A 17711-nucleotide genomic window follows, 5' to 3' on the forward strand; every position below is an offset into this window, starting at 1 on the left:
TTGATGGTAATGGTTGCAGGTTTGAGAGCTTCATAGCCAGCAGAGTTACTTCTTGTGTATTGGCAGCCTTGATGCTCACAAACAATGGGCCAAAACCTTTTCTGGTCATAGAAAATCCAGTGGCTGCCCAGGGCAGCCCTGTGTATGTGGTGGACTAATCCTGTTCTACCTGCTCCTACTTTTGGGCACATTCCAGTGTTGAGTTCTTGGGGCATTTTGAGAAATTAGAGAGATGAAACAGATCATTTGGGGAGTTTGAGGAAGAGTGAAAGGAGCTGTCGTGGGAAGGAAGGATAAAAGAGCAATGTTTTTACACCTTACATAGTTGCCTGGCCCTGCCAGTACACTGTGAGGACCCCAGCAACCAGACCTCCTCCACCAACAAGACTATCTAGGTCATGGGAGCAGAGGTTGGAGTGAAGGAGAGAGACACGGCTTACCCAAACCCAGCGGCAGACATAATCCCCCTCCAATAGCCTCTCTTGTTTCTGCACACCTCTCGTTACCTCGTACTTCAGAAAGGCAGTGACAGCCCCTGAGGAGGTCTTGCCAGCAAAACCTCTCCTTCCTCTCTCCTGGGACTCATCCTGCCAATGCCAAAAAATGTTTTTTGTGCCACCAGCAGTGATGAGGACAAAAGAAGTTATTTTTTCCCTGGGGCCGCAAAATTTAATTTCATCTCTATTGGCTCTGAGTTGGGCTCAAATAAATCCAGTCCCCAAGGCCACCTTTTATTGCACTGACATAGGCGAGGTCCGGAGACGTTCGTATGAATGTGCAGCATGGTTTTATTAGGATGTGGGACTAGTAATTGCCATGTGACTTGAATGGGTAAATGTGGGACTTCACGAGCACAACTGAGACAATACCAGGCAAAATGGAAGTTCACAGTAAAGTGAAAGGCAGTAGGCAGCCAGAAAGAGCAAAGTACTTGCACAGACCTCCACCGTCTGTTCATGAAAGCAGCTGAAACTCAGCTTAAAATTTTGAATATATTTTTATGAGGGTCACACCTTTTGCAGCAGTCCCGGCATCAGATGCTTATCAAAATGACCATTTTGTTTAAAACTGACAAAGAATGAACGGAAGTACACTCACAGAGAAATCTCCTTTTGCTTAGAAGTAGATAGAGAGGAGCTAACATAAAGCATGGTATTTATATTTTCTGGTAAATCTGGTGTTTATATTTTCTGCAAGTTAGAGGTTGAAAACCTGCAGACCTGTCCTGCTGAAGGCATTGATGGCTGTGCTATCATTGCCATGACCTGCATGAACGTCCGTGCGTGTGTCCATATACTCCACAGCTGAAAGTGTTAGAGGTCATCTTTACCGACATAGTGAAAATACATATTACTTTTCAATGTAGTATCTTATCAAAAGTTTAACTAAGCTTACAGACCAGTTCAGTAGTACTAAATGTTTTACTCAGGGTGTTCTCAGTTACATTTCTTCAGAACTACTAGCACTAACAGCGCACAGCAAACAGTAGTATAGGATTGTTTGGGAAACTCTGAATCACACCAGAGAAAAAGAAATTGAGGCTGATGAAAGCTCTCCTGCCCGAGAGTATAACTAGCTCATACTATCAGTCTCCTTCAATATTATGCTTCTAGCCACATTGCTGAAAGTAGCTGCAAACCCAAAGGATTGTGCTGAACTGCTCTCTTGACTGATTCTGCTGCCTGGCTCTGGCTTAGAAGACAGGAGGCATTCAGATGGCTCCTGCTAAAGCCAAGCCCTGTCATACACAGTCTTTGCATGACAAATCCTATCCCTCAGTCTGAAAAAAAGCAGTGAAAAAAATAGCTTCCAGTGTCACGGAGGGCTGCAGCTGCAAGTGTTTGGTAGTCAGCCCACAGTGACTCTGCCACTCACCTGACTGCCCTCAGTCTATTAAGGCACCCACTTGCATATTAAACTGGAAATATAGCTGTGAAAATAAGCCAGAAACAGTATAACCATCAAGGAATGCAATTAAACAGCCTCTGACATTTAATGCAGGGGTCTCTTTGCTACCAGGTTAAAAAGGCAATAAAAGATTGGTTTTGAAGTTCTGCATTGCAGTGACAAAAACCTAAAAAAATCTAACACAGACTGAGGGTGAAGTTACATGAAGTGGCTGAACCTGCCTACCATCTTGTCAGCAAGAGAGAAGTCTCTCTTTCACTTGCCTTTATTCCCAGTCTAAGAGAGCATAAACACAAAAAGTAGTTACGGATCAACTGATAGTAGTACTTTGCTAAGGCTGCAGATTTCAGCTGTGTGTTGGGAACATAATGCCAGCCACACTTTAGTCATACTAAACCTCCCCCTCAGCCAGCAGCCTGTTTCCGGCAGGGTTGGTAGAACTTACTTAGGGAGCAATGTAAAGACAGGATGAGTATGGCATATGTCTTCTCTGGTACATTCTGCAGCTGCAGGCAACCTTAGCCTGCAGATATCCTGAGTTAGGAGCTGCTTCTGGTCCTTCGTATTGAACATCCGTGAAGCATTTATGATCTGAGCACTCAGTTCAGGTGCATAGGTGTCTAGAGACATTTGAGATATACTGACACCTCCATGTATGACTTGACACAAGATGTATAGATGACCTATAGCCTTCTAGAATCACAGTTGGAGACTTTGTGGAACAGATTAGGATGTTTCAAATAGCACTAATCCGTTATATATGAGCAATTAAATTGAGCCCTAAGACACCCAGCATGGGATTCATTCCCAGACTGAGGAAGCTAAATTAAAATGTCTTCAGGTAGGTGTGAGCTTAGGTGTCTAAGCTCCCATTGTGGACAATGGACATCAAATTAATGGTGATTCATACAGCGCTCTGCTCCATCGACTGACTGGGAACACATCCTATTTTCTTAACTATGAGTGCCTGGTGGCATTTGAGATTCCCTGGTCTTGTGCTTGGCATCCTGTGCAGGCTCGTGTGGGTCTTGTGCCACAGCTGCTGTTCCCATGCATGAGTCTCAGACACCCTAGGGATGTAGCACTAGACCTCTATGTTTAGACAGATGATCGAAGCCTAGATTTTGGTTGAACATATCAGAAACTTGGACCCTGTGCTAGTATGTGCTCATGTGTAGGCAGTGAAATTTAGCTGTCTAAATCTTGAACAGAACCATACCCTCATAAAATTTTTCTCGTTGTTAATATTTTGCTGATCTCTTCTCTTTTGGAAAAGCATTTGTGTGTGATTGTAATGCGTTTGATATTAGGTGTCATCTGTAAATATATTTATACTGGTTGAGGACAGAGGACTTTTAAAACCTACCATTGCTTCCATCTGATAAATACCAGCAGTGACAGAGAGGTATGAAGGGAGATGATTTAGAAAATGGTAAGTGTTAAAGGATTTCACTTTTCTACAGATATAGCATTGTTGTCTATTTTAAATAATTTAATTATTTGCATTATCATTCTATAAATGGAGTAGACCCTCATTTTTATGGGTATTGCTGCTTTTATAGAAACTTGTATTTCATAGCAGATTGAGGACTCAGTCCTCCTGACACTCAAGTCATTGAGGGAAGTTGCTGTTATCTCAGCCAAAGCTAGCACCAGCCCAAAACTATATTAAATAATGACCTGAAAGACATGTTTGTAGATAAGAAATGACTACGCTTTTTACTTCTTCCAAACTCTCTGGCTTTCTCTCTTTGTCACGTGCCCTGGGGGCTTTGAGAGCATTAGTGCGCTGTCTCTAAATATCTGCAGACCTACGCTGGACATCAGCACATTTTCCAGTCCCTGGCTATGAAGACTTCCCCTTCCAATTCCACATGTTCATTCTGTGACACTTTAGCTACCTGCTCGGTGCCACCCAAAAGTTAACTGCTTGGTGGGAGGTCTGGAGGCAAGCCACAGCGAGAAGAGGCTGATCAGGAAGCTTGTCAGGTCCACCAGGATGTGTGCCGCATCGGTGATCACCGCCAGGCTCCCGGCGATCTGCCCACCTGTGTGAACACGTGTCTGTATCATGGCTCTGGTCGGAAGTTTGAGTCGACCAGATCAAACCCGAGGCCTGCTTTGCTGTGAATCAAAAGGAACATTCAGTTTTCAGTGATCATGCACATGACTCAAGACTCTTCAAAGTTAGTTTCACTGGTACCTCATTGATGCAGTGAAAGTAATAGAAAGAAATAAGGCCATTTTCTTTATCCTAGAGAGAGAGAGAGAGAGAGAGTCCTAAGGAGAATATGAGTTGTGATATGCTAGTGCTGGGGTTTTATTACCATTGGACTGCTTTACTATAACTATTTTAGTATCAGAATTCTTGGTGAAAAGCAGTATTAGAGACCACATATCCAGTATCCTCCCACTATCTCTTCACAGATCACTGATATTTTCAAGTATGTATAAAAACATAGACTTAGTTTATGGGATTCATTTCCTATTTGTTATAGGAAAATATGTATGTTTTTCCTGAGTTTTGGATGAATGAATGCCTGACTGTTTATTTGTCACAGGCAACACTAAAACAGGAGTAAAAGGAAAGGTCCCAGTAGAAGAGCTGTGATAAACAACCAACCGTTTTGGTGAGGGCATGGAGAAAAATGTTCTGTTTGTTGGACTAATCTATCATTTTGCATCTGTAATGCATGACTTAATTTTCCTGCTAGAGTTGGAAAAATGTGGCTGAATGTCATTTTGCTTTGGGGGGTTTTGGTTTCATGTGAATTCTGAAAAAAATAAAAAACAAAACAAAACCATTTCAGGCTATCTGAAACCACATTTCTTACTCAGTAAGCCAAATATTTTTTTTTGCCAGATTCTTCTGACCATGTCTCAGGGCTAAAGACAAATCCAAAGAAACTAAAAGATTTCTCTAAACTACCCCAGCTGCCAGTGGATGCAAGAGAAGACAGGGATCACAGGCAGGAAGCTGTCCTGCCAACTTGTTACAGCAAGGAAATCTTTTCATCATGGTGAAAATATAGAAAAATGGAAATATGAACTAATAGAGCCAAAACATCTAGTTTCTGTGTTTGGCAATATATTTCCCCCCTTCCTCAGTCATTTAAGTAACTTCAGCTCACCTGTTTCTCCTGACCATAACCCATGTGAGAATCAATGAATTCTGAAAAACATCGTAAAATGCCTTATTCAAACCTCTGGCAATATACCACTGCCAAAGGGACATGTAGTCATATCTCTTGTTTTCTTCCAGCTGGAAAGTCTTCGTGCCAACAGGATGGACTCGCTGTTTATTTTCCTCCTGTATTCAGATTTTAGATTAGAGTACCTAATACTGTATGGCTTGTATTCACCATAGGAGAACGTATATTGCACACATAGGGCATGTATTATTTTCCTCTGTTGCCTCACTGTACATCCCATTTACAGCCGCCTGAAAGTTATTTCCCAAAAGGGAGCAAGCGTGACTGCAGAATCTGGGGGCATCTTCTTCCTTGCAGTAAAATGAAAAATTCAGCAGGATGGGGATTTCCCAGAACATGAGTAGGTGTAAATGTACATATACTTTTTGGTCATGATACAGTTCCTAGACTTTCACTGTTTGCAGGGTAGCCGTCTCCCAAGTGGGAAACGATTTTGCATAAGAGAGGGAAGCAGGCTTGTCTGACAGTGCACAGATGTAACAACCAAGACAGCAGCTATCTTTCGGCAAACAAATACCTAGAGCACAAGCTGCCTGCGAAACCCTATTGCATTTTAGATGCTGTATTTCCATATTCTGTGGGACAGCATTACAAAAGCTTGCTTCTAGCCTGCTGTCTTTGAGAAAAGTTGGCAAATTATTATTTTATGTATTGCTGGCATAACTAATGCCTTGGGCGAGTTTCTGAGATCTCAGTCTGCTTATCTTAGCAACCTGGTCAAGTCTTTATATTCCTTTTTGACACAAGGACACATGTGGGGTTTGTCCCTCTTTCTAGTGCCCAAATAAATAAAGTACTTTGAAATCCTCATTTGGTCCTTAGCCACTAAAAATCATTGGAAAGCATTTTTATATCAGAGCTGTACATAGGGTGTCATGAGTTTGACTGATATCTCCACATCTATGGAGGCTGTGATGGATCTGCATTCGAAAAACAGAAGATATTTGTCTTTTGGAGACAGTGTGTCGGACTCAGCCAGCAATGCCCCTTCTGGGAGAGCAGTAAGGGCCAGCACAGGTGGTTTGAGCACAAATATCACGGGAAAGATCTAGGGATTCAAAGAAGCACAACTTTTCAACCTCTTTGAGAGTGATGCAGCTTTGTTTCTTCTGTTTAGCATATTAATGCCCATGGAAGCTGTTTTGCCCTTAAGAGGAGAAGGAAGGGGAACATCTTTATTTTCAAGAGTAAAGCCTGTGTAATAGTTATAGGCCTTTATTGCTTTGTATCAATACTCCCAACAAGTGGCCTTTATGACTTACTGTTTCCCACAATGGATGTTTCTAGCTCTGTATTCCACAAAGCAGTAGAAATTGTCAGTCACTCAACGGTCAATCATCAGGCACAGGCTGTCTAGCCTAATGATTAAAAAAATTAAATGTATGGTTCATAATTACAAAAATCTCCATAGACTGCTGTCTGTAACTGCAGTTAATAACTGGTTTGTCAAAGTTTAATGGTCTGAAGCAAAATGGTCTTCAAGCCTGTTACTTAAGCTGTCACTGCAAAAAAGCTGTATGATTCATTAAGCCAAATGAAACATTTAGTTAACATATCATCTGTCCTTCCAATTATCCTCTAGCATTACCGCATTCACCAAACTTAAGCCTACTGATTATACGGTTTTGTTAATAATGCTTTACTTCTGGCACTGGAAATTACTGCATGGAGATTAGTGGTATGCACTGGTTTTCACGGGGAAATGCGTGTGACCTACAAAAAACGGGGCTTCACGCAGACGAAGCCCATGGGAGGGAAGAGTTGGAGAGGTCTCTGCTGGGTTTGGCAGCCAGGACAGAAGGCAGAAATGCAGCGGCTCTTCCAGTGCCTCTGCTCCTCACCTATGGAGAAGACAAAGCCTTTCTCTTTCATTTTCATGGGTCTCCAGAGATGCTGAAGCAGGGAGTACATGGGTTTCAGAGGCCTTACTGGCTGATTTTTGTTTTGTCCCCCAGGGCACAAGTGGCAAAAGTCTGTGGGATTCCTCGTGCCTTACCTTACCCCACCTCACTGCAGAGAAGGGGAAAATAAAGAGCCAGGAACTATCAGGTAGGTATAAATATCACAGAAGCCATGCAGAGAGCAGATCGGTGGGATAAAACAAAAGCTAATGTTCTACGAGTGATCCAAAAACGTAAATTGGATATTGTAGGATGGGTCCAGAAGTGAAGGCTAATTAGACAGGGGAATAATCTTCCATTGATCCAGAGACACACCAGCAGGCCAATTTAAAAGATAAACGTGCTCTGGTATAAATACATTGAATTAACTGAAGAAAAGCAGATGGTGAATCTGGCCCTGGATTTCCCTGGACTGTGTAAGGATTGTTGGATTTAATACCAGATCCTACGCTAGCAGCCTTTGTTAGTGCTGAGGTCTCATTGGCCTGGATAAACATGTAAAATCTTTTAATCTTTTCCAAAAAATGTAACTCAATTTATTACAAACCATTTGTGACATGATGCTAAGACATGCTAGCCACTTTTAGCCTACCTTAAAGACCTGGGAGAACAGTTTAGACCATTAACTGATCCTTGTATTCCTCCCCAGATGCAATCTTTAAATGAATGTATGAAAATATTTTGATAACTTCACTTAAAAACACCCAACAACTATTCTTTTACAGACTGGGGAGAAAGGAGAGTTATTTCATCACAGATGGGTTCACCTCTGTGCATTGTGGGTCACTGCACTCTGAGGGGGTGCAAAAGGGCATGAATATGGCTGTGCTGGGCACCAAACTGAGCTTTCTTTGAGCAAACATACTCCCCTGTAATCTCAGCAACCATGAAGAAGATGCAAATTACTGATGCTACACAGAGCTTCCTCCTGGCTTGATGCTGCTCCCTTTTTCTGTTCTCATAGGTCTGTGAGTAGCGGTGACAGTGATACGCTGGATTAGCTTCAGCCTCTTCTGCTTCCTGCTGCTGCCTCTCTTCATTTAAATTCTTCTGATGCCAGCTCATCCTTCGGGATTGAAAGAAACAGAAAGTTAAAAAAGAAAAACCCTGGTTATTTGGGCGTCTTGCCCTGCAGCCCCAGTAACTATGTAATTAATGCTTTTGAAGGATAAAAGCAGCATTGGGAACAGCGGAGCAGGTCATAGAAGAGGCTTGCTCGCACATGCAGGGCTCTGCGGGAGGGAGCTGCACATGAAATGACTGCTCTGGCTGTGTTTCCTGGCTTTTTGGGCTCTCCTACATCATTTAGTAGTTTATGAAGCACAGGGTGACTTTCTTAGGCTGTGTATTTTATGCACACCATATGATTGTCAGAAAGTCTTACCTCATGCAAATAGCAACCAAATTCAGCATAGCATGGAGACAATTCTACAGAAAATTTCAGGTTTTTATTCCCAATAGCTTTGTCAGGACAACTAATAAAAAAAAAAATCTTCTTTTTCACAAATATAATTGACTAAAGATATTTCTCTCCTCTCTTTGTATGCAGAACTGTTTGATCTCAAGTTTCCACATATGTACAAAACCTATTAATCTTCCAACAGGGCCTGAACACAGAAAATATGAGCCCGAAAGTTTCAAAGGAACTTAAAAAATCCAAGAAATCAATTCTCCATAGTATGCTGACCTCTTTGTGCCACTGATTTCACAGAAAGATGAGAAGCTCGGGAGAAGTGGGTCTTTGAGCATTGCTCCATCACAAGGTGGTTTCCCAGCCAAAACTGATCTGCCACAAAACCTCAGAGCTGTCCTTCTCAGTGCATATGGGATGCGGGTAGAGGGGTCCAGGGCTGAGCACATCGCATTGCAACTGCAGGAGCTCCTGGGTGACCATGACGGCTGATGCTGTCACTAGAGCAGCCCAGAGACTCTGCCAGTTTATCACAGGAGGCCCCAAGGTGGTTTGGTAAGCAAGGACGTTCACTCCTCCTATCCCTCAACTGAAAAGACCCCAAATGGCAAAAAAAATACCAAAACCCTGGCCCAGGATGCTTGATAGAAAACCATTGTGTCTCTCCAGGCGCAACATTTGTTGCCACAGCTGCTCCTCATGTGATATCCTCGTTGGTAAAACATCTCCTACTGTGTACTGGGACCTTTGGGAGTGCTCTGTGGCATCAGAAGGTGAATTCTGCCCAGATGCCTGTACGTCATGTCCATATAACCATGTGCGACAGCTATATGAGGTCTGTGCGTGCAGGGCCATAGTCTGCAAACATGTCTGGGAACACATCAAACTCCACTGCTGTTTCCAAGTCTGAAAATAGCCTGGAGGCATGGCGTGGGGTTAGCTGCCCCCAGTCAGAACAGCCTATTTTCCCCATTCTGACTAAGGACTCTTCTTTGGGACCAGGAAGAGTTGTTTCTTCAGTTGCATGAAGGAGACCAATGCTTGTGGAGATACATGGATCTTGGTGACTTTCTGTAGCATTTCTGCGCTGTTTATGGAAGTGTCAAGATGCCTAAAATCTCGCTGGAAAGAAATGATGCCGCTGGCTGCCAATCTGCAGCAGTCAATGTCAAGAAAAAAAGATGCACTGCTTCCAGCTGCCTTTTTGGCCAACCTGAGGGGGCTGCAGCTGCTCAGCACACCCAAAGCCCTGCCAGGTGCCCCACAGCCCACCAATGGGTGAGAAGCAAAGGCAGCCGCAGAGCTGCGGATGCCTCAGCCCAACGTTTTGTTCGTCAGCACCGTGGAGGTACTGGCGAAAGAAGAGCTCACCCACCTTGGCAGCCAAGCCCTGCAACTGTAGATAATCAGCGTGGATTTGGTTTTGTAAATATTATTGAGATGTTCCAAGGATGCAGCGTGTTCCCCTGTGTCAGCTGGTTCCCCAGCCAGGTTAGCATGTGGTCTCTGTTTGCTCAGTGGAGGCGACTGGTTTCCCCTGTGTGCGAGCAGCTTGTGTGAAAGAGCAACTGGTCAGATTTAAAGCACTGTGTCTGGAGATGGTGAGTTTTCTTAGTCCTTTTGTCAGTTTTGTCCTTTACTTTCCTCCCAACAACAAATAAATGGGAGCTGGACCATCTGGGGAACGGGCTGCCCGTCTGGCAGCCGGGGTCCCCGCTAGCCAGTCCCTCTCCAGTCCTTTAGTTCTACATTCGTCAGGCTCCTCATGCACTGTCTCACTTATGTGCAATATTTTCCTGATGAATTAGACTCAGAAGGTACCACAAATTGATTCCTTCCAGATGGCTGGATAAAATACTGTAGTTCTCTCACTCTCCCCTGGAGATCAAGGCATGCAAGTTTTTCTTTCTTGTGATCCCTCTCTGGAGTTAACTTCCAATGCTTTGCTATAGTTTGCATGTAAAATTAATTTCCCTTTAACTCAATTTTCATCAGCTGGCATTGAACTTTAGAATCATCTTAACAACATGAGTCATGATCAGCTCAACAGCCTGTCAGGGCAGGGATGCCAAAATTATCCCTACAGATTTGTGAGCCACCAAATCCTTTCCTCGCTGTTAGCAAAATAGGTCACTTTGTTGTCCCTCTCCCTTTTTTAATCTTCAAGTCTCTCCATAAGCTAACAAAACCTCCGAGTACCACTGAGGGGTGGGAAAGCACTGTCCACAGATCTTGTTGAGCAGATGCAAAAGCAAACAGAGACAGCGTAAACCCACAAAAGTCACATTTTTCTGTCTAAAGGGTACCTAAATAAAAGTGGCCTGGTTGTCAGAGGGAGTGAGCATTCACTGCTCCCTTTGAACTCACAGAGCAGCATCTGGCCCCATGAGTTAGGAAGACTGCTGCCAGCTCCCCTGCGTAACCATTATTTTCTTGTTCCAAGAGCCGCCTTCCACTAATTAAAAGAATCTAAGAGGCAGTTTTATAAATGTGTGAATCAAAAGCTTAAGGTGCAGGGATCAGCTCTGTCAAACCACAAAACCCCTTCTTCGGGTGTTAAAGCAAGATGTAGCCTTTGAGCATCAGATCTCTGTACCAGCGCACTGCAAGCAGAGTCCCAGATTAAAAAATAATCTCTCCTCCATTTCGAATTCTCTTTCCTTTGTAAAAACGATACTTGGGGGAATGTCACAGAAAGGCTTCTACTGAGTCGTGCCCAGAAGGGGGGAAGGACAAAATATTAATACATATTGCAGATTCCATACAAATCATTAGCAAAAGCTTTTGATTGCAACTTCCTTTCGTTTGTTTTCACTTGATCTGTTGGGTGCCTTGATCTGCAGGCTGACAGGAATAATTGCCGTCCTCCTAGACCATTATGAGATCCCCAGTTAAAAGAGCAAAATGTAGAATCACTGCGCTTCCCACAGGAAAGCATCTCCTTCACAAGTAATTTTTTGGTACCTGAAAGAATAATGAAACTGCCTTCTGAGAAAAATTTATCAAAGCGATAGTCAGCTCGCTTATGCTGGCACCACTCCGGTTTCAACTGATGTACCAGTCCTGAATATTTCCAAGTCATTTAAGACCCTGTTTATAGCCTGGCTGTCCAGATTCTCCTTTTCCTTTCGCAGTATTGTGGGCACAGATCAAAGGTAAATATTGATATATTTGCCTGCATTTAGATGTCTACTAGATGGGAATTCATCCTATGGTTATTTTATTTAGTCTAATTTTGAGGGCCCGGCCATGTATGCATAAATATATTGTCAACAAATTTCCTTCTGCATAACAGTATAGCAATAGCTGTGCTGGGTTAGCCCAAAGGTGCTTGTAGCCAAGTGTCCAAACTCTGGTTTGAGCATGCGGGGCTACATACAGACAAAGTACAAGAAAGGAACATGGCCAGAGTGGTGCTGCTTCCCAGTTGCACCAACCTGGAGGCTGGGAGGTGGCCAAACCAGAACTCGTGTCTGATAGCCCTTTACAGATCTTTCTTCTACCAGCCTGGCTGACTTGAAAGTGTTGAGTTCCACAGTTTAATTATGATTTGTGTAAAAATGATGCATCCTTTGTTACTCTTAAGCTGTGTGCCTAATATTTTAATTAGTTCTTGTACTGTTAGAAATAATGAATGACCATTCCCTGTTTACCTTCATCACATCATTCGTGATTTTATGTATCATTCTTATACCCCATGAACTATCAATTTCCTGAGCTGGTGTCCTAGTTATTTAATTTCTGTTTCGTACCTCTTACTGTCTCAGTTCTACTTTTCTTTCTGAGATGAAGTGGGCATAACTGAAGCGGGCATAATGGAGATGGCATATGGCCAGCACTGGGAGGACATAGTCCTTTTTGCAGGGTCGCCATGTCACCCAGCACAAGGGCAAAAGCAGTGGGATGGGTTTTGCTGAGCCCCGTAAGATGCTGCGTGCTCCTGGGGCCAGCTGGCAAGCCAGTACAATGGAGATATAATAACAGGGCCAACACCTAAAACCCTTCAGAAGTCGGAAGAAACTCCTAAAGTTTTCCTGAGCATTGACTTCTGCAAAGCACAAGGAGTGGTGAAAAGTCTTTATTTGATGAGGACTCTTTGATTCCATAAGAGTTTTCATATCGCCTGCAGGAAGGCGGAAAAAGAAGAAAATATTCCCTACATGCTTGTTACAGAAAATCAGTCTCCACCTGAAGAAACCATCTCCTGGGCTCACATCAAACTTTTTGCCTGCTGGTATGAGCCTGGCAGAGAGGAATCAATTACAAGCCTAAGGCTTCACCGATAGGTGGGAATAACTACAGATCATGTTAATGCCCTCTGTTAAAAACTTTTACATGCAGACAAGCCCTAAGATTTTTACACAACTTCCCTGCTTTCAGCATTGCACCCTTTGTTTTTTCTTGTCTCTTGTCTCAGAGACAAAATAAAAACAAATACCTTGAGACTAGAAACCTTCAGTTTCACTTGTGTGATGGTATTCAAAAATCCCACTATAATGACACATAAAGAACATGATCAGAAATCCAGAAATCCGTGCTGGATAAAGCCAAAACCTAGTTCACAGTCTGATACAAATCCACTGATTTATGAAGGGAGATATTGAATATTTCTGGTCAATAGTACACTGATCTATTGTCAGCAAGAAATAAAATCATCTGTCCTGTCTTCATTCATGGAAACTTCAGGAATTTGGTTAAGACGTGCCCTAGTCTTTGATAAATGGTTATCAACTAGATCACTAGATAGGTAATAACAAATAAAGAAAAGCGTAACAAATGATTAATCATCTGAAGAATTTACCCTCTCCCATCACCACCACTGACTGCAAAAAGTCCACAGAAAACTATCTTAGACACCTAATTCAAACCTAAGTTAAAGAGAGATGGTATGAATCTCACTTGATATGCCTTACTGACAACATTTGTGCATAAGGCAGGATCTTCTGAGTGCTCAGATTCTGAGTGTTCAGATTCTGTTATAATTATGGTTCATACCCTTCCTGGAGGCTGGTGAGAAGTGGTGTCCTATCCTGGGACCAATCCTGTGTGACATCTTGGTCCATTACCTGGAGGAGGAGGTGGATTGCGCCCTGACCAAGTTGGCAGATGATGCCAATCTGAGGGTGCAGCTCATAGATTGGAGGGCAACGCTGCCATAGACAGGCTGGAGGAAGGGGCCAGCAGGAGCCTTATGAAATTCAGCATGGATGAACGCAAAGTCCTGCACCTGGGACAGACTTCTGAGACCACATCTAGCCTATTGTGTCCAGCTTTGGAGTCCCCAGCACAAGAAAGATTAACAAACTGGCACAGGTTCAGCAGAGGGCCACCAGGATGGTTGAGGGCTGGAGCACTTGCCCTAAGGGAACTGGACTTGTCCAGCCTAGAGAAAATGGGGCTTCGGGGGCACCTAATAGTAGCCTGCCAATATTTTTGAAGAGGTTATTGAGAAGATGGAGCTTTATTGCTGTCCATGGAGGAAGCATGAGGACATATATTGAAACAAGAGAGGTTCAGATTGAACAGAAGGGAAAAAAATTGACAGTGAGGATAATTCAGTATTGGGGCAGACTGCCCAGGTAGCCCACACAGTCTCCATTCTCAGAGATTTTTTTCAAGACTAGACAAGATAAAGCCCTGAGCAACCTTGTCTGATCTCTCGACTGACCCCACTTTGAGCAGGAGATTGGACCAGAGACCTCCTGAGGTCCCTTCCAATCTGAATTATCCTACAAGCCTACAGCTGACCTGATTTTCAGAGAGCTCAGTTAAAGCCCAACCCCTTGTAAACATTTCAAGTTTGGCATGGGAGACCTCAATGCATCCAAAACCTCTAGTGACTACAGGCTGGCTTGGCATGTACAAAACACTCTCCCCCACAGCCTTGTGTGCAGGTAACAGGGCCTGTATTCCTACTCACAAGGTTAAGATAAAAACAATTTTGTTCCCTATGTACTGTAATAATGGCATTTATTAAAAAGAAAGAGGCTGGGGGATGGCAAAGAAATAGGCAATCTGTGTGCATAATAAATTCTGTTGAAAGCATTAGAGCTGTTCATTAAGCCTACACACAGGGAATGGAAAATGTGGTAATTTATACCAAAGGCTAAGATGAGCTTATTGCTGCTGATCGGCTTAAGACACCTGAAGCTGTGCAGGCAGCCTGTCTGTGCAAGCCTGAGCCCAGCAGGCTGCATCCCCCCCGCCACGCTGGCTCCAGCCCCGGGCTGGCACCCCGGCTCGCTGGGCTGCGAGGGGGAGCACGGTGAGGGCGTCCCCCGAGCTGCAGCTCTGCCAAACAGGAGGGAGACCCTGGCTCTCAGTCCCAGTTTCTGGTTATTGCTGGAATGGAGTAATTAGATCGTGCTGTTCATGAGGCTTCACCTGGCAAGAAAAGCCAAGAGGAGGTGCAGCACAAATCCACACGCCAGGACAAGAAGTCCTCGTCCTCCTGCGGACCTGTGCTACCACTGCCGTGAATCAGCCATCTCAGGAGCTCTGCTATGGAGCCCTCCTAGGACTGGCCCTCAAGCTCAGGGGCTGTTGGACCTATCTGCAGCAATTAGCCCCAGAATTGCAATTGTTGAAGCGATTCACCCTGTCTTCAATCCTAAATTAAGAAATCATTATGAGAAAGAAATTTACTCCTCCAGAAGGTGGGTCAGCTCTCAAATGGGAGGGTCAGCTGCCAGGGATTCTTGCCCCCACTGACCATCCTACACCTTATCTCACTGGAGATATTCCCTGTTCCTGCTGATCCAGGGAAACTGGGGGCTTCCTCAAGAGGCAGCCTAACAACTGTCCCTATCTCAGGGCACCCATTCCCACACCATGTAAAGAGTTCATCCAGGGATGTCCTTGTGTCCAGAGGTGGCAAGGGGACAAAGGACCTCGACCACTGAAGCTGTGCCCACAAAATTTCAAGCTATCAACAAAGCTCTGAGATTCTTCAGTAACGAAAATGAATTTCAGAATCATATGGGATCTTTTTAAAATCTAAATATTACCACAAAAGCCATTTTGGACAGTGCCATGTATATTTATGGAGCCATGTAATAATATTTAAATAATAACCCAGACACTCAAATGACTAAAATATGATGGCAGTGACCCCAGTATAAGAACATGGAGAGGCAGATTTCCATTTGAACTGACAGTGTTTACGCCAAGTTTCTGTCCTAAGTGTTTGAAGAGAGCCAAGCAATAAATAACCTGAAAACCAATGAGATAATGGAAATGTCAAGAGGTGCTAAGCTGTAACTGAGTAGCTATTTTCTTTTAAAAATACTTGCTGGTCTGAGTCAAGAGGAAGAATGAAAATAAGTTCAACTGCAAAACTATTTTGTGATAGACATTTAGATTCATTTTTTAACCCAGGCTACAGCACATCATATGTGTTCAGAGGGTCTTTCCTCACTCAGGCAAGCATTTACTCACAGGACCTCTGGCACGCGAGGTACATCAGCTCCAAGTCTGATAGACTATCCACATGAATAAAGTTTTGCAGGATCAAGTCCTTAACAACATCGCATTTCTTTCAGACCAGATAGATAAGTTAGACAGTCAAGCACTCAGGAGCCTTGAATCAAACATGCTGTCAATAACACTATTATAATTCAGCCCAAAATTGCAGCATAATCCATGAGGTTCTGCATCCTACAATAAATCTACTAAGTTTATAAAATACATAGCAGGAGATACTTGCTTCAACAGTAGATTGGTTCAATCCATCACAGATGCAGACACATCAGGCTGCTGTCTAGTAAATGCATCAAACACTTAATAAGTTTGGGAAGCAAAAAACCAAACAAAACAGTTTAAAAGTAATGAAAGGTGTTCCCTGTACACACTGTGAAACTCCCCATACTTTGACTTCTGCAGCCCGTCGGCACATCGGTGATCTCGTATTGCTCTGAAAGACAAAGCACTGGCAGTGAAGGAAACAGAGAGTTGTGTTACCTGTCTAGGGCCAAGGAGTACTTCTTGGTGTCCCTCTCACTTACAAGGCAAGCTCTTTCAAGACCCTTTTTGGCAGCCATCAGGAAAGCAGGTGGGGTTTTGCTTGGGTTTTTTCCCCCTGTAAACTCTTTTCTCTGTTGGAAGTGGATGTGGGTAAAAACGTCCTCCTGACTTCTGCAGAAGTCTCCGCCAAATATTTTTAAATGCAAAGGTTTTAATAATCTTCTCAATAAACCCACTGCGAGAGAAAGCTGCTTTCCTAGTGCTGGTGGCGTCACTCAGATGCCAAACAGCAACTTGCTGCGCGCGTCAGGATGGGGGTTTTGGGCCTCCCCCTCTTTTTTTTTCCCATTTTTCCCCTCCATGTTGGGTTTGGTCACGCGGCGGGTGTGTGCTCGGGGGCAAGCGCAGCGGTGCGCACACCGACCTGCTCGCAGGGCGTGCTGAAAGGGAGAAGGAGGGTGATTAAAACAGCCCGATTTGCCTAGAAACAGTCAAACCGCTGTTTGCCTTTCTGCTTCCTCGGCTCGGGAGGAAAGTACACCTCCCTCCACCCGGCTCGGTGCAAGCCTCTTTAGTCTAGGTGATGGCTCTAAAGAATTATTCCTACCCCTGGCACGTTTGCTCCTAACGGTTTGAAACAGAAGAGACTGCTTATTATTGCCGTTTGTGACACAGGTTATTGAAATCTTCATTTCACCAGGAAGAACTGCAGGTTGTTATTTCTGCTTTATTCAGTTTGTTAGTTCTGCCGACAGCTGCGGTCCCTGGAGGGGAGGAGAAGACCTCCAGCCTCACCTGTCTCACAGCCTGGCCTCAGACACGCTCTTTGGCGCTAATGGGAAATTTTTCACCGGTGCTGTCTGTCTTTTACCGCATTCTTGGCAGAAACAGACTGTGATTGAGATCCTTACCCATGCACTGCCATCGCAGGAGAGATTAGAATTCGGCAGTGAGCAGATGCTGGGTGCTGCATTTAAATTCTGTGGCTTTTTTTGACTGTGGGTAGTCTAATATGCATATGATGAGCTGGGACCTCCCATCCCTCCCCTCAGCTTGCAGAACACGTACCCTGTGTGAGATTCAGGGGGGCACGTTTGTGCATCATATAAATGCAAAAAATTGGTTTTATGCCATCAGAGATCCACATGTTGCCTCCCACATGTCAGCTGTGCAAACACTTCCTTGGAGCCTGTGAGCCGAGGAGCTGATGGCATCTCAAACACCTTTCCGAACAGCCCCCCGGCAAGCGACAGAAATATGCATTTTTTCCACAATGTGTTGTCACCTTTGCCCCCTCTAATGTCCTTTTCTCAGGAG

The 17711-nt window shown here is 44.0% G+C and overlaps 1 protein-coding gene and 1 long non-coding RNA gene across 2 annotated transcripts in view; one reads left to right on the forward strand and one right to left on the reverse strand.

Annotated features, from left to right (window-relative positions):
- The window catches only part of LOC142360822 (uncharacterized), a 26135-nt gene extending 17576 nt beyond the window's left edge, over positions 1 to 8559 (forward strand). Inside the window, exons 2-3 of the long non-coding RNA XR_012763388.1 lie at positions 7076 to 7169; positions 7986 to 8559. This is a non-coding gene — a long non-coding RNA (uncharacterized LOC142360822). The remainder of the gene's footprint in view (positions 1 to 7075; positions 7170 to 7985) is intronic.
- Positions 1 to 16471, reverse strand: part of SLC30A8 (solute carrier family 30 member 8) — a 24229-nt gene extending 7758 nt beyond the window's left edge. Inside the window, exons 1-3 of the mRNA XM_075415654.1 lie at positions 16392 to 16471; positions 7883 to 8087; positions 3810 to 3948 (exon numbers count right to left, since the gene is read on the reverse strand). Of these exons, the coding sequence (XP_075271769.1) occupies positions 3810 to 3948; positions 7883 to 8087; positions 16392 to 16471 (424 nt within the window). The remainder of the gene's footprint in view (positions 1 to 3809; positions 3949 to 7882; positions 8088 to 16391) is intronic.
- Between the last annotated feature and the right edge of the window lie 1240 nt (positions 16472 to 17711).

The sequence above is a fragment of the Opisthocomus hoazin genome, chromosome 3 (assembly GCF_030867145.1).
Source record: "Opisthocomus hoazin isolate bOpiHoa1 chromosome 3, bOpiHoa1.hap1, whole genome shotgun sequence".
NCBI lineage: Eukaryota > Metazoa > Chordata > Aves > Opisthocomiformes > Opisthocomidae > Opisthocomus > Opisthocomus hoazin.